The sequence below is a fragment of the Elephantulus edwardii genome, unplaced genomic scaffold (assembly GCF_000299155.1).
Source record: "Elephantulus edwardii isolate Elephantulus edwardi_28Jun2011 unplaced genomic scaffold, EleEdw1.0 scaffold00047, whole genome shotgun sequence".
Classification (NCBI taxonomy): Eukaryota; Metazoa; Chordata; class Mammalia; order Macroscelidea; family Macroscelididae; genus Elephantulus; species Elephantulus edwardii.
In genome coordinates, this window is record NW_006399797.1 from 17,074,656 (window position 1) to 17,090,243 (window position 15,588).

At 41.4% G+C, this 15,588-nt stretch overlaps 1 protein-coding gene across 1 annotated transcript in view; it reads left to right on the top strand.

The window, feature by feature from the left end:
* Positions 1 to 15,588, top strand: part of MYRFL (myelin regulatory factor-like) — a gene marked incomplete at its 5' end in the record, with an annotated part of 174,930 nt that overhangs the window by 44,494 nt on the left and 114,848 nt on the right. Inside the window, 3 exons of the mRNA XM_006886110.1 lie at positions 341 to 451; positions 3,392 to 3,482; positions 12,569 to 12,769. Coding sequence (XP_006886172.1) covers positions 341 to 451; positions 3,392 to 3,482; positions 12,569 to 12,769 — 403 coding nt within the window. The remainder of the gene's footprint in view (positions 1 to 340; positions 452 to 3,391; positions 3,483 to 12,568; positions 12,770 to 15,588) is intronic.

Genomic DNA, 15,588 nt, shown 5'->3' on the forward strand with positions numbered 1-15,588 from the left:
AATCAGAACTGGCTTTGACAAGCACTGTGGCATTTGGACAAGAACAAACTGGGAGGAGGGTAGAGAGAATAGTGCAACAAGGAATGAATGGAAACCCAAAATCTCTGTAAATGTTTATGAAAAATTAATAAAATATAGAAAAAAAAAAGTTCTTCTGGGACCTTTGCTGGCAGCCATGGCTGACCATGCTGTGGATAGCGCTAGTGGTCTGTGCTTGGGATGGTCTGTCCTCAGCAGTGTGACGAGAACTGAGAACCGAACAGGCCTAAGAGCTGGTTAGATATGATCAAAGACTCTGTGTTCTCTTACAGTCTCTTTGTATTTCTGCTATTTGTTTTAGAATTGACCTCGTGGCTGACCAAGTCACCAAGGTAACATTGGGAAGACTACACTTCAGTGAAACCACAGCAAATAACATGAGAAAGAAGGGAAAACCCAATCCTGATCAGAGGTACTGGCAGGCACTGTGACCACTGCAGGGTGGTGGGGCATTTCATAGACGGGCTGAGGCTTTGCTGATCTTTTCGGCCCTGCCAGCTGGTTAATGGGGCCTCCTTTCCTCTCTACTCTGACTCTATTTATCAAAATAAAAATAGAATAAATGTTTTCATCAATTCTCGTTCATGGCGCCTCACGTATGCCAGAGTAGAACTGTGCTCCGCAGGTTTTCAATGTTGATTTCTCAGAAGTAGATTAGATTGCCAGGTCTTTCTCCAAGGGACCTCTGGGTGGGTTACATTCTGAAGCCTTCCTTTTGATTAGCAGTCTCAGGCATTGATCATTTGCCCCACTCGTGAATTCCCGTCAGACTTTTAAGCTGGCTCATCAGGCACCTTCTTCCATTTTTATTCCTTGCAATGCTCACACCCTTGCCTATCTCTAATTCATCTTTCCTATAATCCTTACAAGGTCCTCCGTTGCACCATGTGTCTACCTCTCATTGCCACCTGAGGGTAAAGGACTGTCTCAACCACATGCTTCTGTGTGCTGGATGCCAGGATTTTTCTCTGAGGCTTGGAGCTCTCTATAGCCTTTTTAATTAAAAAAAAATCATAAATCTACATTACTATTTAGATGTGGGGTTCTCAAAACATGAACTAGCAGAGTTCACATTACCTGGGGCTGTGTTAGAAATGCCAATTCTCAGGAGGCCTCATCCCAGACCCACTAAATCAGAAACACAGGAATGCAACTCACTAATTTGTAGTATAATATGCCTGTCAAGTGGATCTGAAGCCAACCATGTATTTGAGAAACACTCGCTTGAATATCATTTTTGGAGTGGTGCAGAGTCAAGTTTGAATATTTAATTTTGCCTTGACACACTGAGTGAGGTCCAGCTTGTAATCTAATCTCTCCGAGACACATTTTTCTAATCTGCAAAATGGAAACAATAACAATATCCTACCTTAATAAGATTGTTTTAAGGATCTAAATAAAAAGAATGTAGGTAAACAGCTTCTCCCATGACTGACATGTGAGCACTCCAAAGACGATGATGATGATGATGATGATGATGATGATGATGATGATGATGATGGGGGGGGTTGGTGGTGTGTGTGTGACTGGATGTTGAGCCAGAACTGACTCATACCTGACCCTGCAGCAGGTGCTGGTTTCAGAGGCTGTAAATTGCATGGGAAGAGATTGGCCATCATTCTCCCATAAAACAGCTGGTGGATTTGAACTGCATGCCTTTGAGTTGCCAGTACAACTCTTAACCCACTATGCCACCAAAGCTACCTCAATAGTTGTTAGTTGTTTTTGTTGTTATGTGCCGTCGAGTCGTTTGCGACTCATAGCAACCGTATGAACAATAGCCCTAAACCCTGCTCTATCCTGTGCCAATCGCATGGCCTCTGACACACCCATCCTGATTACCCCAGTCACTGAATCAATCCACCTCATAGAGGGTCTTCCTCTCCTGCGCTGTCCCTCATGATGTCCCTCTCTAAAGACCTGTCTCTCCTTACAACAGGTCCAAAGTATGCCAGACAAAGCCCCAGAATCCTTGCCTCCAAGGAGTAGCCTGGTTTAACCCTCTCCAAGATGAATCTGTTTGTTTTCTTGGTAGCCCATGGTACATTCAATACTCTTCTCCAGCACCACAGCTCAAAGGCATCAATTCTCCTTCTATCCTTCCTAGTCATTGTCCAACTCTCTGATGCATAACAAGTGATTACAAAGACCATAGCCTATATCAGGCGCACCTTAGTCTCCAGACAGACACCGTTGCTCTTGAGTTCTTTAGAGAGGTCCCTAACAGCAGACTTTCCCATTGCAATACGTTTTTTTAATTTCCTGGCTGCTGGTGCCAAGAGTGTTGACAGTGGAGCCGAGCAAACTGAAGCTGTCAACAATCTCCATCTCTTCGCCATTCATCCTGATGCTACCAATTGGTCCAGTGGTGAGAATCTTTGTCTTCTTGACATTGAGCCTCAGTCCATACTGAAGGCTGCAATCCTTGACCCTCTGCAGCAAGTGCATGAGGTCCTCCTCAGTTTCAGCAAGCAGGGTTGTGTCATCTGCATAATGCAGATTGTTAATAGATCTTCCACCAATCCTGATGCCACACTTCTCCTCATAGATGATAGAGAAAATAATAGCAATGATAACAAATTCCACTATTATTGATTTACTTTAGACAGTTTTCTAGAGTGAGTGGAGAATCTAAAAGGTATTATGGAGAAAGATAGTGGATACAGTTGTTAAAAAAGAAGCTTCTCTTACAGGGATTGTATTTGTTTTGGCTTTTACCAGATAGCCTTAACTTCTTATTAGTGACACATGAGGAGAAGCAATTAAAATAATAGTGATGAATATTGTTTGGGAAACTATTGGAGGGGAGGATTCAGACCTTTGGCTAAAGACATGACCAAAGATGTGGAAGGTACAGGATCCGGGGTCCAGTATAAGCATGGCAGGAATGATCCAGCTTGGTTGGGTAAACTTTCCTGGGCCTCTCTCCATTAAATCGAAGGCTTGGGGGACTCTGGCCAGAACACCTGTGAGATGTCTTCCTGTTGTGTGTGTGTTTGTGAGCAATGCTGTGCTGACTGTATAGAAACACAGGGTGAGGCTTGCATGGAGTCAGCACAGATGGGCTAGCCCAAGGCCCTCACCTCCCAGCCTCCTCTGTAAAGTCTTAGCTCCTGCTGCTTTGGGGCCTGCAAAGCAATTTGCAAATAACTGAAGCCAGGCAAAAGGCTGACCCAGAACAAGAGTGAAGGAACCAAGTGCTTTCTTAGAGCAGCCCAAAAAGGGCAGTCTTTACGTTCACAAACTCCTCTAGGAAGATTCAGTTTTAATTAGCTCTTGAGTGGTGTTCGGTTACATGAATTCTTCATCTGGCCCCTGATGTGCTTGCACTGCTCTGCTGTTTCTAAATTAGATACTTCATGTTGGTGGTTGGATTGTATGCAGCAAACGAAGACCAATTCTATCTGCTGTCTGCACACATCTCGGAGAGGATCATTGTGCGGGTGAGTTTAGTGTGTGATTTTTCTGGGCCTTCCGTGCCTTTCTCCCCTGCAGGCAGAACTCATGTTGCCAGCGGTATGCTTGCAATATGTTAGTCCTCTATTGCTGCTGCTGATGGTGATGGAGAGTGGAACAGTAAAAGTCAATCTAGTTATTTCGGTTCTCAGTCGAGAGTGATCCACTCCCTAAACCTCAGTGGTTATTAGCCTTTTGAAGACATTTTTGATTTGTCAGAATTGAGTGGGAGTTGGTACTCTTTTGGAATGAGGAGAGTCCAGGGAGACTGCCAGATACGGTGCTAGATGTAATATAGATCTCACAACAAAGGTTTGTCCAACTCAGTATGTTTTTATGACTGAGCCTGAGAAACCGGTTTCTATACTATGCTTTGAGAAATGGGCTAGCTAGTTTATATCTGACATCGTTTTGTTCTTTGCTTTCAAAGGAGCTACTCTTTAGCAGGCTAACTCATGTGTCCACGATCACAGAATGTATAATGATGACATCCAGATGACACCAGATCCCTTTGACCTCAAAGCCTGCAGGGTATATCCCCCCACCCCTCAGCATGAGAAAGGTGCCAGGAAGTCATCTCTCCTCTGCTAAAAGTGATGGGTGACCCCAGAGACATCAGGCCCATTGCCCAACAGAGTCATGGTTCAGCAGATTTCCCTGAATGAATGACCACAGCTGTGGGCATGAGCCTTGGCAGCCACAAACACATAACACTATTGGCAGCTGGAGCTGCAGCTGTATCAGGTCAGGCTAGCTGCTGCAGAGAATGCCAGGGACATGAAGTAACAGGTAATCACATGGCCTTCAGCCGTGGGAGGGGCTGCATTGTCATGGTCTTTGAAATAAGACAGAGGGGACATGCATAGGCCAACAGGCAAAATTGTTGGAGGTGGATATGGGAATGCCCTTGTATGTGGCTGTCAACCTGAGATCTTGAGTGGAAAATCTGCCTGCTTTGGGAAGTAAAGTCCTTCTTTGCTTGCCTCAAGCTTTTTCTGAAACAAAGAGCCCTCAGTATTATTCTTTTAGTCTATTAAAACTAATAAGCCACCTATTAGTAAAAATCCTTAGATACACATTTCAGGTTTTAATGGTGGTGAAGTAATGAGCAAATAAAAGAAAACATTTATGTGTCCAGATGTGCTCCATGTGCCTGGGACGATGTATGCCCACGCTGTGTTTATTTGGAAGCCTCTGATACCAGAATACTCTTTACAAGCAGGGATAGTGAGAATTCATCACATGGATTTTTAGCATGTTACTAGGAAGGACAAGTTTCAGGAGAAAGACATTATGCTTTATGGAATAAGTTAAAAAAAGAGGGAAGACCTTCAAACAAACTGACACAGTGGCCGCAGTAATGGGCTCGTGCACAGTAGCAATTGTGGAGATGGTCCAGGACGGGGCAATGTTTTGTCCTGTTGTGCACAGAATCACTATGAGTCAAAGCTGACGTAAAGGCACCAAACAATATCAACAACGATAATAATAGGACCTGTGGCAAATGAAGTTGCTCTTTGACAAGGGGAGGACTCTTTGTTTTGGTTATAAACCAATTACAAAACTGCCACGGCCATCGAGGTCATTTTAGAGACCTCACCTAATGTAATCTGGTGGTGTTTTACCTCATAATTTGATTTCAAGTAAAATTTGAAAAGTCAGGCTGCTTGTTGATTTCTGGATTCTGATAGAAAGGACTAAAGGCAGGCAAAGCCATTCTTTTCAAAGTTAGCAGAGATTAGGTATCATGAAATGGCTCCGCTGAGCTGTGTAACTCATACTGGAATTAGACACTTTGCTAGTCACCTGCATACTTTAAATAATTTACCTAGTGGCAAGATCTCTTTATTTCCTGCTGGTGACTTCAGCAAGTAGATACTGTGACTGTTGTGCAGTCTCACAACAGTAGTAAAGGGAGCTCAACTAGTATTCTGTTAAGCAGAACTCTTAGTTCATAACATATCCTCATATCCAAAGTATATACATACACCTTAGCTATAAAATAAGGAACAACATGCAAATCACTCCTTCAATACAAAAACACTGACAGATAGGATTGTGCTCCTATGAACAAAATATGTAAAAAAAAATAACATGTGTTACACTGGGAAAAGGCTACTGTTAAGGACCTCTCCAAGGTGCTAAGGAGCAATGATATCAGTTTAAAGACTAAGGTGCACATGATTCAAGCCATAGTCTATGCAATTACTTCTTACGCATCTGTGATTCAAGCCATGGTCTATGCAATGTCTTCTTATGCATTTGAAAGTTGAAGACTGAATAAGGATGACAGAAGAAGAATTCATGCCTTTGAATTATAGTATCAGATAGAGCACTGGCTATCTTATGGACTGCTAAAAGAACAAGCAGCTATGTCTTGGTAAAAGTGCAACTAGAATACTCCTTAGAGACAAAGATGGTGAAACTTCATCTCACATATTATGGACATGTTGTTAGGAGGGGTCAGTCTTTAGAAAAAGGTATCATGCTTGGAGAAGTGGAGGGAGTTGGTGATGAGTTCAAGTGACCATATATTGGGTTTTCAAGTCTATAAATCTTAATGGGAGGAGACTGTTTGTCTCTCTTGAGGATCCAATACTGGGTTTAAACTGCCAGAGACACATGGAATGCTATGGTGTGCACCACTAGATCTTCTTGTACAGACCAGATTAAATTTTGCAAAAGAGCTTCTTGGGCTGTGTTGTAGTTCTGTTAGTTTGAGCTCCAGAATGTAGGCTGGGAATAAAATTAGGCACTTGATTGTGTTACAGGCAGGCCTTGGAATAGTAAGTAAATGGATGAAGATGATTCTATGAGGGTTGGCCCTAGATAAGTTTCAGACCTCCAGGAGGGGTTCTGGAGACCAATTTTGTCAAAATGATCCTTTGACAGAGAGAGTGGTGGGTAGGACTCAGTAAATTGTTCATCTAAATTGTCAATCAAAACAGCTTTAGATGTATATTGTGGGCCTGCAGTGTAAATAGACCAATTTAATGGAAATTAAGGTTTACACAGAAAAACCCAGATGTATTTCCCAGGCCTTTGTTTTTGGTAGCAACCCCCCAGTGGAGTTCCATCAGTGTTCCCTTGTTAATTATTAGGCTTTACTTGAGCTTCACTTTCTATCTTAAACACATAATTAAACCTGGTTGGGAGTGCTGGGTTATAAACAGGAGAGATGATTACTCTTTTCTGCTTTTCAAAGACATGTTAGGGTTTCCTTGTTTTAAAACCGAATACATTATTCCAATTTCTTTTCCAGAATAATAGAAATGGGCACACCCCCAAGAATTCTTCCTGTGTTTCACAAGCCACACAGCCATGAGGTGGAAAATCACACAGAGGGAGAGGAAATACAATAGAGACCATGCAGGTGCAAAGATATTAAGGGATGGGGCTAGGGCAGAGCTGTTTCTGGTACAATCTTCCTTTTCATGCCTCTCTACATTTCTGACCACAAAATTCCCTTTTTCCAACACAAAAATCTAATCTCTCCAGGAGTTCAGATTAATTACAAACAATTAAAAACCCTAAGGAGTCATGCAATCTGTTTTACTCTGTAGCTGGAACTCAGCAGAGCTTTCTGTCAATTATTGTTCTTGATGTATTCTGTGCAATTGGTACTGACCCAGAGCTGCCCATCCAACAGATTTTCAAAGGCAGTAAGTCACACGGAATTGCCTATCTTTCTCCCATGGAGCATGAGGCCACCAGAGGCATGCACTGCTAATTGGTTGTTAATTGAAACATTGTCAGTTTGAACTCACCAGGCATTCAGCACCAGAAAGGTGGAGAATCTCCTGTAAAAATGTACAGCCTCTGCAAAGTTTACCAGGACAGCAAGTAATACATGTTGGAGATGATAGTGCGAGACAGGAACTCTTGTACATTGTTGGTGGGATTGTCAAATGGTGTAACCATTCTGGAAGGCGGTTTGATGTTTCTTCAAAAAGCTAAACATAGACATTCCATATGACCCAGCTATTCCACTGCTTGGAATATACTCTGGGAATATGAAAACTGAGGCACAGAGACTTGTATGCCAATGTTCATAGTAGCATTATTGACCATTGCAAGACCATGGAAACAGCCCAGATGCCCAACCACACTGGAATGAATGAGAAATTATGGTCCATTCACGTGATGGAATACTATGCAGCACACAGGAGCAATGATTTTGTAAATTACTACCTAACTTGGGAGGGACTGAAAAGCATTATGCTGAGTGACCTCAGTCCCCTAAGGACAAATACTATATAAGAACATTATTGTAGAATAAGTATGAGGATCCAAGAGGGGAGGGAGGGAGCAGAGAGATGAAGATGGGTGGGGGAAGGTGTTGGTTAATCATAGGGTTGCACAATTTGATGGGTGAATGGTAAAAGAAATGAAGAAAATCTGGTGTGAAAAACAATGTTTACAAACTTTATAGGTAAACCAGTATAAAAGAAATTATTGAAGTTTTAAAAAATCCTCAAAACAAAATAAAACAGAAGATTTACAGCCTCTGAAACCTGATGAAGAGTCACAGTTGGAACCAACAAGATTGTAGGTTTGGAAGGGGTAACTCAACCAGGAATGGATAATGTCATCAAGTACTTAACCTGTTACATAACTCTGAATCTCCTAGACAACTTGTTAAAACACAGATATTTAGGCGCCACAGCTACTGTTTTTAATTAAGTAGATTTGGGATACCCAAAAACCTGCATTTAAGACCAGCTTCCAGGTGATAAGTCTGGGTCTGTCAGCAGCATTGGCATAAATTCTTGGGGGGTATGCCCATTTCTATTCTTCTGGAAAAGAAACTAGAATAATTTATAAGGTTTTAAAACCCTCGGCTAGGGTTTTCTGTAGCTCTTTCAGAAAGCTGCAAAAATTCTTTTCTTTTCCGATTAGCTGCCTTCCTCAGCTCAGCTCTCCTGCTGTAGAAATCCAAACAATGGCAGCGCCAATAGTTCCCGGTTTCCCATTCTAAGTGCTGTTTCTTTTTCCAAGTACCTGCAGGGGGCGCCATTTGCATTGTATAGTCTGAATGGTTCTTGATCCAGAGGTGCAGTGGAGCCCTTTTGAATTTAGCTCCTAGCTGCCCCATAAAATTTCCCATAGGGTTTTCTCAGTAATCTTTAACGGAGATCTTCTCTTCTGGCCTCTCAATCTTTCAGTTGAAAACTGAGTGCTTAATTGTTGTGCCAGTGGAGCTTTTTGGTGAATAGAGTTCCCTAGAGTTATGCAACTGTGAGGCCTAGTCCCATGGATACTAAAGAAAAGAAAACATAATCAGTTGATATCTTGCTAAGGAGAGTAGACTAAGTGATTATAGGTTGGATAATAATTGTTGGGTTTTATTTCCTTCACTTAAGAAAATTCATAAAAGATTGTGCAAAGTACACATGCTTTCAATTAATTCCCACAATATGATAGATAAATGAGACAGATAAAAGAAAATATTGCTACCCTCGTCCTTCAGAAGAGGAAAATGGTACAGAAAGGCTAAGTGCTGCTCTAAGGTCGTATATATAGTTTGTGCCATAACATGGGCTAGTTCAGATTTTCCGTAACTACATGAAACAAATAATAAAAATATCTTATAAACAAAAAGTAATTAATTTTGGTGATTGATGCAAACCATCCCCTAATGAGGCACATGTGAATGCTGTTGTTGTTAGGGGTCATAAAATTGACCCCAATTCATAGTGATCACATGTGAGCGAGTACAACTCTCCATCTGGTTTTCTCAGTTATAGTCTCCGTGGGAGCAGATTACTAGGTCCGGCTCCATGGGAGCTGCTGCGTGATTTCAGAACCAGCCGGTTTAGTCAGCAGCTGGGTGTTTGAGGGTGCTAAAAACTTCATCGTTACAGAAGCACACCTTTTCCTCACTTATCAATGGAGTTAGAGGCCAAAGACCAGGTCATTATGCAAATACTGGGACTGTGTACAAATGGAGGGTGACTGCATCATTGTTGTGTACTGTAGAGTCAGAACCAACCCCGAGCGCCGGGTTTTCAGAGGCACTTAATCTCATGGGAGGAGACTGTCCAGCCTTCTCCTGTGGAGCAGCTGGTGGATCTGAACTGTGTGCCTTCGGCATTGCAGTGCAGCTTCTTGCCACTAGGCCACATCATTATACAGCTAATAAATTACATTGTTACCTAAGTGCCAAACTCCTAAGAATCATGGCCCAGACAAATTGACACACTATATTAAACAGCATAGCCGGTATTGTTTTTCCTCACACCTTGGTGTTCATATATGAACACACACAAGCCAGATATATGTCATTAATATGTAAAGTAGTGATATCAAAGATGCTTTACTGTTATAAATATGAAATGTCAAATAACAAGTAACAGGAAGTGAGGAGTAGGTGTATATTAAAGTCTGTTTTGATACAATTAAAATTTCAGGTTCCAGAGAAAGGTAATAAATTCACAGCTCTTTTAATAACAAGTCCTGGCACTGATGAGAATCCTTCTGTTGTGTATGTGGAAACTGGTAGATAAGTGATCCTTTCCAAAATAATAGGGATATATTTTACAGGTTGAATGTTTATCTGATACAAGCTAAGTGAGAATGTTGTAATTATTTTTTTAAAAAATCCAATTCTACTTATATCTACTGTTCCATAATCAAGTTACAACATAATAATAAGTACCCAAAAGCTCATTTAAAAAAAATCCATCACTGTCTTATTTTGTTTTCTTGAGGTGGCTCATTACATTCTGAGGAGAGCAAAAATACATCAACATTTTTTTCTGGCATACCTTTGGATTTAGTTGATTGCTCACTCTAAGAGGATTTGAATTAAAGCCAATTTGCCATTTACAACCAGGGGGACTCTAGGGACCTTGCAGAAAAGCTCTTTGTTCAAGTAAATTCACAGAAAATAATGCTCAGACTTGCTGTTTTGTGTTCTCCCCCTGGCTTTTGTCTATTATCTTTAGTCAAGAATTAAATCTTCAGTTGAGCTCAGGAGTGAAATAGGAAGCTGAAAACATCTATAGATTCTTAAATGAACCTAAACCAAGATCTATGTGTTTTTAATTGGTAATACATGCATTGTGTCTTATAAATTGGTGAAAATATTGAACAGCGTCAAAATTACAGTTTATATAATTCAGGGTCCCTGGTGGCCTAGTGGTTTGGAGCTACACTGTCAAACCAAAACCACCTGATTCTAATCTACCAGCTTCTCTATGGGAGAAAGAGAGGTAATCTCCCATGTGATTTTCTACCTCTGAAAACCTGCTGGAGGGTCAACCGTGGGTCGATTCCTACTCTACAGCACACAGGAACATGAGGAAAATGGTGAATCTTCCATCCAGTTTCTCTACCTCCAGGTTCCCATCCCTGTGAAAACCACTGTTGTTAAATTACTTGAACATTCTTTCAGAGATATTTATGTAGCCTCAGGGGTTGAGCTTACAGTGTCTCATGTACCAAAAAGAAAGACAAAAAGTGAAGTTACTGTTCTAGCGATGATTTTGGATAACCACGGTTCCTACTGCTTCTCTGAATTGTGTGACAACCTGCCTGGATTCTATGACAAACACATTTAGTAGAATGTGCAAAGCAAGCTCATTTCATTGGGAAGATTTTGAAGGTGTCCTAGTGGCAACAGTGGTTAAATTCTCAGTTGCTAACTGAAAGGTTAGCAGTTGGAACCCACCAACTGCTCCATGGGAAGGCAGTGTAGTAGTATGCATCTGTAAAGGAAAACCTTGGAAAGCTTATGGGGGGGAGCAGTTCTACTCATTCCTACAGGGTCACTATGTGCCAGAACTGACTCAGTGGCAATGAATAGAGCTATTTGTTTGTTGTTGTTGTTGTTTTTCCTTAAGAGATCCCTACTTAAGGATGTGGTTGCCAGGTACTGTCCAGGTGACACTGCCTCATAGAGACTTTATGAACTAGAGATTGTACCCTTGTCTCATCCTGTACTGTCCTCTCAATCCCCACATGTCGCATGCGCAGGGCTATTTACAGTCACTGTGTCAATCCATCTCATTGGGTATCTTCTATCTCTTCCAACATGAGGCCCTTCCCTAAGAGCTGGACCCTACTGATGACACGAACAAAGTTTTACCATCTTTGCCTCTAAGGAGCACTGTGGTTGCATTTCCTCCAAGACAATTTGTTTGTTCTTTTGGAATTTCATAGGATATTTAGTACTCTTCTTTCTCAACACCGTACTTCATATACATTGATATTCTTGGTCTTCCTTATTCATCATTGTACATGCAGATGTATAGGAAACAATTGAAAGGCCCATGGCTTGCATCAGATACACTTTAGTCTTTATTTTTTTAAAATTAATTAATTTATTTTTCATTTCAATGAACATCTACAGAGATCTTAGCATTGCATTCATTCATTGTTGCACCACACTTTAGTCTTTAATTTGACATCATTGCTCTTTAGAACTTTGGAGTGGTCCTTGCCAGAAGATATAACAAGCCTTTTAATTGACTGACTGCTGCTACCATGGGTGTTGACTGTAGTAAATCAGTAAAATGAAATTGTTGACAACTTCATTCTTTTCTCCATCCATCATGATGTTGTCCATTGATATAGTGGTGAGGATTTTTGTTATCTTGATGTTAAGACTTTTCGGAGATAGTTACAGTATAATAAAGATATTTGTATTATCATTTGCTTGACACATGTAGAATAAACAAGACAGTATTTTGAAACTATAAAAGAATTAGCTAAATCCAAAGCATCCTTAGCTGAGCTTATAGTATTGTCTGATGTAATGTTCTGGTCATTTTGAGGTTTTTCTGTCTTCCTAATCATTCATATAGAATGATTGACTGTATTCGTAATTCCAGATACTCAGTAGAGATTGGATAGTGCAAACCATGGTACAAAGAACTCCTGATAATGGGGAGGCAGAGCATCGCGGGGGTCAGGAAGGCCACAGGATTGTTTGGATATGTCAAATAGTTCCAGGATATGTTTTTCTTATGAAAGACTTCGATGACCTTCTGGTTTTCTTTACTAGGAAGAAAAAAGTGACCATTCATTCTTGCTACTGTAACTTTAATTGTAATGTATTTATTATTTCCAGGCCTCTAACCCTGGACAATTTGAAAATGACAGTGATACATTATGGCAGCGAGGACAAGTTCCAGAGTCTGTCATCTGTCGAGGCCGAGTTGGAATAAACACTGAGACACCAGACGAAGCCCTGGTTGTCGGTGGCAACGTGAAAGTGATGGGGTCAATCATGCATCCTTCTGACAGCCGGGTGAAGCAGAATATCCAGGAGGTAAGCACAGGGCAGGCCTTAGACAACTGCTCAGATGCCTTGGGAAGGTAGCTGCACACCTCCAATCTCCAACCCTCCTGCACAGAGCATCTTGACTTGATATGATACAAACAAGTTGTTTAAAAATGATAACTGTGTAATCTATTAGGCATCTCTGCTGAAAAGCAAGTTTTACCCAAGAGAATGGATTTACCTGACAGGAGCCAGGGTGATGGCACCACATCATTGACTCTTCAAGCAGGAAGTGTTCGAGTTACTTCCACAGGTCATGGTCATTTTTTTCACGCCTTGTCAAATAAGAGCTGAACTTTTCTTTCGCATCTCCCAAATTGGACTCTCCCTTAGTTTTCTGTGTCTGTGCCTGTTCAAGTATTTTTGGGCTTCTCCAATTTCTTCCTCTCTGAGCTCCTGACACCAGCCCTGCCAAACATGCTTTTCTTCTTTCATTACCTTATTCTGATGAGTTCAAGAAAATACTCCTCCTGTGCTCTGACCACTGCCATCACTCAAGGGTCCTGATCAGGACCTTTTCCTATTGTGGGGAAGCAGTGTTTCCTGGTGGAAGGAACTTGCCCTAGGAACCAGGGAACTGATCCTCTATTTTGGTCCATCCCAGGTTGTGACGCTGGATAAATCTCAGTGTTTGTTAGATGCCTTTGAGTCAACTTTCAGAGAACCTTGCACTATCCCATGTCACCCTCACAATCTCTGATGGGCTCAAGTTCGTTGTTATAGTCACTGAGTCAGTCCTTCTCATTGAGGGTCTTCCTCTTCTTTGCTCACTCTTTACCTTTCCAAACATAATGTCTTCTCCCAAGGACTAGTCCATCCTGAAAACATGCCCAAAATATGTGAGACAAAGTTCTAACACCCTTGTTTCTAAGGAGCATTCTGGTTTTGCTGCCTCCAAGATAGATTTGCCTGTTCTTTTAGCAGCCCATGAGATATTTAGTCCTCTGCTTTGGGAAAGTCTGCTGTCAAAGACCTCTCCAAATTACTGAGGAGCAATGATGTCTGTCTAGAGACTAAGGTGCATCTGATTCAGGCCATGGTCTTTTTAACCACTTGGTATGCATCTGAGAGCTAGACAATAAATATGGATTACAGAAGAAGAATTGATACCTTTGAGCTCTCTTTTGAAGAAAACTACTGAATATCCCATGGATTACAAAAGGAACAAGCAGATATGTCCTGGGGAAGGTGCAGCCAGAGTGCTCATGGAAGGCAAAGATGGTGAAGCTTCACCTCACATGCTTTGGGCTTGTAGTTAGGAGAGGTTATTTCTTGGAAAGGGATGTCATGCTTGGAAAGAGAGAAAGACTCACACTGAAATGGACTGACACAGTGACTGCAATAATGGACTCAAGTGGATCAGAGATGATGAGGATTAGCTCAGGATAGGACAAGGTTCCAGTCAGTTGTTCATAGGGTCGCTAGGAGTCATACTTGACTTGATGGTACCTAACAATAGGTTTTCCCCCTAGCCAGTTAGATAATAGGTGTAGTTAGTCTTGGAATGGTAGAGTTGCTGTATAGACCTAAAGTATTGGGATTACAATTTCAATCCTTTAGCCTAATGGCAGCTTTCCCATTATTTTATCCCTTTTCCTGTTTCCTACTTCTGCAATTTTTATATTAGGTCCCCCTTGAGTGGTTTTTTTTACCCCCTTAACTAGTTTTGAGGTTGTGACTCGTATTTTTTTTTAAGCCTCTTTTCTCCTCTTTTCCTTTTTTTCTTTTTTAAACCTAATCTATTAATCACTGGCCCTCCGTCCAGACTACATTCCCTTCTCAGTGAAAATCTGCATTGGTTTCTCTAAACCAGCTGAGGAATGTCCTTCTTTGCTGAGAGGATTCAAAAGAATGGTTGTAATCGTAGACTTTTATACTGGCTGGGAGGCTGCCATTCATGTTAGAAGCTGTGACCTATTAGCACGATGGGAATACTTAGGACTGGAAAGTTCTCACACACATTTCCAGATGTCTGCCCTAGATAGTGAAGCTTAGACTTTTAGAGTCAGATAAATTGGCTGTATTTCCGATCCTGCCAACTCAAACTTAGCCTTGCAGTTGGCTGAACAATTCCTTCTCGTTTTTGTCTACCTGTTAATGGAATAGGACAGCCGAGGGGAATCCTCCACAGCCGGCCCCTTCCCCCCAGCTACTATCAGGTTCTCTACAGGACTTCATTCACCAAACATTTTAAAACGTTGCCCTTTGATTTGAAGAAAATGTGTTTACTTAAAACAATACAGTTTTGCAGGTCTTTTCAAATGTCTTCTAGGATGCTTTCTCCATGTAAATGAGATGTCACCCGTGTCCAACTTCAAAATCCAACATTATGACAGGCCTGCTCATAATAGTCCTCAGAAGGTCTAAAGAGAATCTGGGCCTGCATCAGAGTTCAGTCCCAAGTCTGGCAATCTCTAGATTCCCGGGGTGGCACAGAGGACTGCTAGCTTAACTAATAACCAAACAGATGGCAGTTCAAATCCATCCAGAGGTACTTTGAAGGAAAGGCCTAAAGATCTGCTTCTGGAAGGTCACATACAGCTTTGACACGTGAGGTGCTGTCAGTTAGAAAGACACGATGACAGCAACACAGCTGGCGATTGAGGGATAACTTAGTAACTTAGGCCTGGAGGCGCTAATTATTTTTTATTTTTTAAAAATTATTATTAATTTCAGTGAACATCTACAGAGATTTTGGAATTCCATTCATTCATTGATGCAATTTTCTCTCTACCTACTCACCCCCATCCCTACCCCCAGTTCGCTCCTCTCCTTGAAAGGCAAAAGAAAAACTCCTTCATTGGTAC